This window comes from Lactuca serriola, chromosome 5, assembly GCF_051521515.1.
Source record: "Lactuca serriola cultivar US96UC23 chromosome 5, Lser_US96UC23_V15, whole genome shotgun sequence".
Lineage (NCBI taxonomy): Eukaryota > Viridiplantae > Streptophyta > Magnoliopsida > Asterales > Asteraceae > Lactuca > Lactuca serriola.
In genome coordinates this window covers 177,978,826-177,985,085 of record NC_136412.1, presented here as the reverse complement: position 1 = coordinate 177,985,085, position 6,260 = coordinate 177,978,826, and the positions used below count along the sequence as shown (strand labels likewise).

At 42.3% G+C, this 6,260-nt stretch overlaps 1 protein-coding gene across 1 annotated transcript; it reads right to left on the bottom strand.

Annotated features, from left to right (window-relative positions):
- Positions 1-4,835: 4,835 nt before the first annotated feature.
- Positions 4,836-5,849, bottom strand: LOC145049974 (uncharacterized). The gene is made up of 2 exons (XM_078998303.1): positions 5,620-5,849; positions 4,836-5,319 (listed from the first exon to the last, which is right to left on the bottom strand). The coding sequence occupies exons 1-2, from the start codon at positions 5,847-5,849 to the stop codon at positions 4,836-4,838; spliced, it is 714 nt and encodes a 237-aa protein (XP_078854429.1).
- Positions 5,850-6,260: the final 411 nt, after the last annotated feature.

Here is a 6,260-nt window from a genome sequence, read left to right as displayed (position 1 = left end):
GTACTCGGTGAGTACCAGAAGGATTTTCGGTTGAGTAAGTTGTGTTTCCAGGATGTTCAGGTTCAGGGTTGACCCGAGACTATTATCCGCAAGGATTAATGTTAGTTAGAATGACCGGGCGGATGACCAGCGAAGGTAGGCATCTGGTGTTGGAATGATTAGTTGGGTATCGAAAGCAGATCGCAGGCGGTGAGCCATAGCAAACTTCGAGGACAAAGTTTCGTTTAAGTGGGGGAGAGTTGTAACACCCAAAGTCAGAAAGGCCAAGAAAAGAAAGGAAACCCTAAGTTTAAGGGACAACTCGGCGAGTCCAAGGAGGAACTCAGCGAGTACAAGCGGGATCCGGGTCGAGGAGTAAGTGACCGACTCGGCGAGTCGGCCAAGGAGACTCGGCGAGTCTGGTTTGTACGAGGAAAACCCTAATTCCGGGAGTTGTATCCTATATAAAGGGTGTTATGTCCCTCCCTCAGCCTCCATATCATCCTAGAGAACCTATAAACCCTAGATTTCGTGTGAGATTCCATCATTTGAGAGAAATAGCTTTGGAGGAAGGAAATTTTGGAAAAGAACTTGAAGATCAAGAAGGTTGCTTCAAAGGAGAGGTGTAGATCCGAGATCTACTTCAGTTTGTGTTCATCTTGGAGCTAATAAGCTGCCATTTTCCCTCCTTTGCATCTAGATCTATTTTGTTATGAGATTTGGGGGTTTTATGGTTGATTGAGACCAAATTCAAGTTTGGGGGCCTAGATATGTTGTTGCCACTTCAGATCTAGTGTTGGGATGGTCCAATATGTCATAAAGCATCAGAAGATAAGTAGTTGGTAAAGCCCTTTTGTCCTTAAACCAAACCCTAGTGTGTTTTGAGCCTAGATCTCTTTAGTTATATGTAAAGTTTGCAACTTTACGTGGGGATTGAGCTTTGGAAGTATGGATCCATGGTTGGGAGTCTATGCATGACTCAAAAGTCCTCTGCATGTATTTAGATCTGAATGGACTCGGCGAGTCCTTTGAGTGGACTCGGCGAGTAGCATGAAGATTAGGAGGAACTCGATGAGTGGGAACAACTCGTCGAGTTGGATGAGGTTAGGCAGGAACTCAGCGAGTTTGAAGAACAACTCGGGGAGTCTGTTGAAGATTGACTTGGACTCGGCGAGTCTGTTCTTAGACTCGGCGAGTCAAGTCGCAAAACCCCAAACCCTTCAAGTTGAGACTCAAATTTGTGAGTCAAGTGGAGACTCAGTGAGTTCGACAGGTCAGGACTCGGAAATCGGTAGACTTGGCGAGTCGAGTCGCGAATGGAAGGCTCTGAACTTATGAACTCGGCGAGTCGGTAGGCCGACTCGGCAAGTAGGGTTGACCTGGGAGGTTGACTTTGACCAGGACTTTGACTTTGACCAGAGTTGACTTGGTTGACTGTCGGGGGTCAGTTAGACTAAGTGTTGCATTGATATTAGTAGCTCGAGGAGCTAGCGGAGCAGCAGTTCAGGGAATTGTCGGTCAGCATCCAGAAGGTTATTAGCAAGTTCAACAGTTCGAGGTGAGTTTCCCTTTTGTGTGAATGGGTCTACGGCTATAATGTCGGCCTATGTAGTTATAAGTAGAAGACCCGGGGGTTAGCCCTAGGCACAATATGCTAGTATGATATTCAGGACAAGGTCCATTGATAGCGGGCGGGTGTCCAAGGAATGGTTTATGTGATTGTTTATACTTGTTGTCTGTGTGATACCTGTATGTGCCTGGTAGGGAGGTGAGTGTGGGCGAGGTCCCGTATCTCACCAATAGTAGAGTGTGGATGGTGTTCCACATCTCATTAGCAACAGATCAGGGGCGAGGCCCAAGTTAGGGAAAGAGTGACTGTGGGTTGGGCCCGTATCTCACTATCAGTAGGAGCATGGACGGGGTTCCATGACTCATCAATAGCAGGACAAGGGCGAGGCCCAGGATAAGCGAGGCCTTTGGACAGGATCCGTTAGTATGTGTTTAGCTTATGTGTTGTGATATGTCTATGTGCTATTATATGTTAGCGGGCAAGGCCCTATGACAGGCGAGGCCTAAGTGAAACAGATTTGTTTCCGAGCGGGGTTCGAAGCCAGGCGGGGCCTGGAGTGGTGGGGCCGTTGTAGTGGGCGAGGCCCAGGATAGCGGGCGTGGCCCAGTATGTGCAGTATGTGGTTATGCATGGTATGTGGTAGGGTGGGGAACTCACTAAGCTTTGTGCTTACGGTTTTCAGTTTTGGTTTAAGGTACTTCCGGTGGCGGAGGGAAGAGCTCGGGGTGATCGCATGGCACACACCATAGATTAGACAGCCTGTGAATGTTTTACTCTGATGACGAACATGTGTTTTGGAAACTGATAGTCTGATTATGTTTTGAATCGATAATTTTGCTTTAAGTAATGTTTTATTAAAAGAAATTTTTGGTCTTGAATTTTGGGACGTTACACTATAAAAGGGGTAGTAAACCAATCCACCCAACTAATCGCCTCTGTTTTCCCCCTGTACTTGACCCACGTATACATTATAGATATGATGGTATCCGCCACTTTTGTTGGTTGCATCCTCTTGTTGTTGAATAATCTATCATTTCTTGCCTTCCAAATACTCCATAAGTATCCATAACAAATCCCCAATAATCTTCACTTTTTTTTTCGGGCAATTGCCCCAGTTTGATGCATAATCTATAACATCATGTACTGTCGTAAGGTCTGCAAAGGGTACCTGACACCATATTAAGATCCATTTCATAACAGATTTAGCAAATGTGCATTCAACCAATACATGATCCGTCGTCTCCTCCTTTTCGCCGCATTGAGAACAAATTATTGAGTTTACTGTTATACCCCTATTGGAGATGGCCATCGATGCTGGTATACATCCCTGTTTAGCTCTCCATACGAATGTTGCAACTTTGATGGGTACTTCTTTTGGCCATTCGAACCTCCTAATGTTAATCGGGACAAATTTGTCGAGTCTATTCCTCATAGCATTTACCTTGTAGTCACTATCTTGAGTTAATGGGCATGTCCATGTGTGACCATCCGAAGTGGATTTTTTTCCAACACCATATCAACCAATATCCCTAATTTATTCTGTTCTTTTTGCGAGCAAGCTATGTTGTTCCACACTCCCGCCAAAGTTTTTAGAGAAAAAATGTGATCCGGTTTACCCTGTAGTTTGTGCATACTTGTGATTAATTTGGCCTAAATAGAACCTGGATCCTTTCTGAACCTCCACCACCATTTGACTATCAAGGCTGTGTTGAACGCATTTAATGATCCTACGCCAAGCTCACCTGTTTCTTTGCTTGCAATTACCTTATCCCATGATACCCAATGTATCTTCACGTGATCCACCGAGCCTCCCCACAAAAATCTACGTCTGATTCTTTCCAGCTTTTAGATGACTCCTGCAGGTGCCACAAACAGAGACATGAAATAGGTTGGCAAATTACTTAGAATCGACTTGATTAAAGCAAGAAAATGAAAGAGATTTTGCTTTCCATTGTGAGAGTTTATCTTGAAACCTATCGATCACTGGTTGCCAATGTTTTTTGATTCGCATATTTAATCCGACAGGTACTCCCAAGTAATTGAAGGGGAGTGTAGAAGGTTCGCAACCAAGCGGACTGGCCATTCGAGCCACCTCCTCTGTCGCAACCCCGACATCAAAAACCCGGGATTTGTTGAAGTTTACTTTGAGCCCCAAGGACGCATAAAAACACCTTAGTATCCTTGCAAGGTTCTTTACATTGTGCTCCGATCATTCCCCAATGAATAATGCGTCATCAGCATAGAGGAGATACGAAATAACAGGATCCCCATTCGGTAGTTGTAGACCCTAAAAAACACCCTTTGCACATGCTTCTTGCATTGCCACACTTAATCCTTCCATTGCTGTTATGAATAGGAACGGGGATAAGGGATCTCCCTGTCGAACACCCTTTGAAGTGGTAAACTCTTCAGTGGGAGTTCCATTGATCAAGACCGAATCTTTCGAGGTGGTCAGGCATCCGTTAATCCACATCCGCCATTTTCCACCAAATCCCATTTGTGATCGATTGTTGTCTAAAAATTCCCAGTTAACGCAGTCAAAGGCTTTATTGAAATCTACTTTAAATAGCAGAACTTTCCTTGTAGCTTTTTTGGACCAAGAACAGATTTCGTTAACAAGAAGCGCTGAAGTGGACCATCTAAGATGTTTCTTTCTGCAACATAAGTTGTTTGAACCTTGTCTATACAACACCCCATGACCTGTTTCAATCTCACTGCATGAATTTTTGCAATTATCTTGTAAATGCAGCCAATCAAACTTATTGGTCGATAGTCATTTAGTTGTTGTGGATCTTTAATTTTGGGAATAAGAGAAATGAAAGATGAGTTGCAATGGGTCGATTTTTCCGTGCCTTTCAAAGTATTTCACCACTGATGCAATATCTCCCAGTTGAATGTCCCAATATTTGTTTATGAATTTAAAAGTAAATCCATCGGGACCAGGGGATTTGTCGTTTCCACGGGCCCACACAACGTCTTTTATTTCCTGAATAGTTATAAGCATTTCAAGATTCGACTTCTCAATCAGTGAGATTTTGTTGAAGAGGTTGCTTTGAAATTTCGGTCTGCTCGGCCATGCTTCCTGGAATTTTGATTGAAAGAACCTGAAATCCTCTGCCTTAATCTTGATTGGGTCACTACACCATTCTATGTTGATAATCAACCTATTGATACGATTCTTTCTCTTGTTGTTGTTAATGAAACCATGAAATAGCCTTGAATTTTCATCGCCATCAACCGCCCATCTTATTTTTGATTTTTGTTTAGCATCCATGACCATTCTTTTTTATTTTTCAACTATATCTTTGTATCCCGTCCTTCTAATCTCAATTTCCTCGTTGGTGAGCGCCCTTGATTCAGCCTTTGTATCTAGTTTATCAACTAGATCTTTAATTTTCTTGATCTCCATTTCTTCCTTCAAATAATCAGTTCTTCTCCATTCTTTTAATGCCTCCTTGACACGTTTCAATTTGGCATTTAGATATTGGTCCGGTATGCCAAATCCTACGAAGTTGTTCCACACCGATATGAAAATATGTTCAAATCCATCCCGTGACAGCCAAGAGTTGAACATTTTGAAGGGAGGGGGACCGAAATCACACCATGTCGTAGAGAGAAGGATCGGACAATGGTCAGATATTTCTTTTGGCAGAGCTATCACTAAGAGTGTGGGATTCAGGTCAATAAAGGAGGGACAGACCAAAAATCTGTCCAGTTTAGCTAGTTTAAGGTCCTTGTTTTCTGAAATACGTGAACCGGTGTCTCCCCATCTTTACATCAATGAGGCCACAATCGTGAATGAAGTTATTAAAATGCCTTGCAGATCTTAAGCAAAATATTGAATTGAATCTTTCATCCGGTCTCCAAACCACATTAAAGTCTCCCATCATTATCCAAATGCCGCCTTTAGTTTGTTTTAGTTGTAAAAGTTCCTCCCAAAGTGTAGCCTTTTCATGTATCTAATGCGGACCGTAAATGTTTGCAAAGTATAATGGTTCTTGAATTCCCGACCAGGTTCCTTTCGTGATTATGTAATTTCGAGAATAAATGGATTCCACCTGCATAAATACCCTTTTATCCACATATTGATTAGGCCCCCAGAACATCCTGTGGCGTTTAACCTCACAAAATCAACATCTTGGTTACCCCAGCAAGCCGCCACATCAATTTTTTCCGCATCTAAAATTTGACTTTCCTGAACCGCAAGAAAAGATACACGGTGTTGTGAACGAAGCCTTCTAACCCAATTCACCTTGTAATCCTCCCCAATGCCCCTAACATTGATGGATAGAAAATTCATTGTAGACCAGATTTCTCACCAATAATTGCACCAAGCACAAGGTCATTGGCCTTAATGTTGAAACCAATCAAGTTCCCAATCGCAGCTGTGACCTCTGGTTCTACGACTGAGAAAGCTAGGTTAGGTTTAGAGGTAAGAGGTATAGTAGGAGGAAGATGATGAGAAACATAAGTACATCTACATAGTTGTGTCATGATTCTTTAATCACATCTACATAGTTGTGTCATGATTCTTTAATGATACTCATTTATGTATGCATGGTTAAATGTTTCGTTAGGAAAATGAAAAACATAAGTACTTGCAAATAATATTTAACAAAAATGATATAAGTTTAACCAAACAATTACATGAACTCTTAAACAATTACATTAAGGATTGTTATTTGCTAAGTATGTTCTCATTTAAGTTTAA

What these genes read in the sequence shown, in the direction of transcription:
- LOC145049974 (XM_078998303.1), bottom strand. Translation starts at nt 5,849, where the DNA reads ATGAATTTTCTATCCATCAATGTTAGGGGCATTGGGGAGGATTACAAG. An exon ending in ATCAATATGTGGATAAAAGG is followed by an intron (nt 5,320 to 5,619) that starts GTATTTATGCAG and finishes ATTGATGTAAAG; the next exon opens with ATGGGGAGACACCGGTTCAC.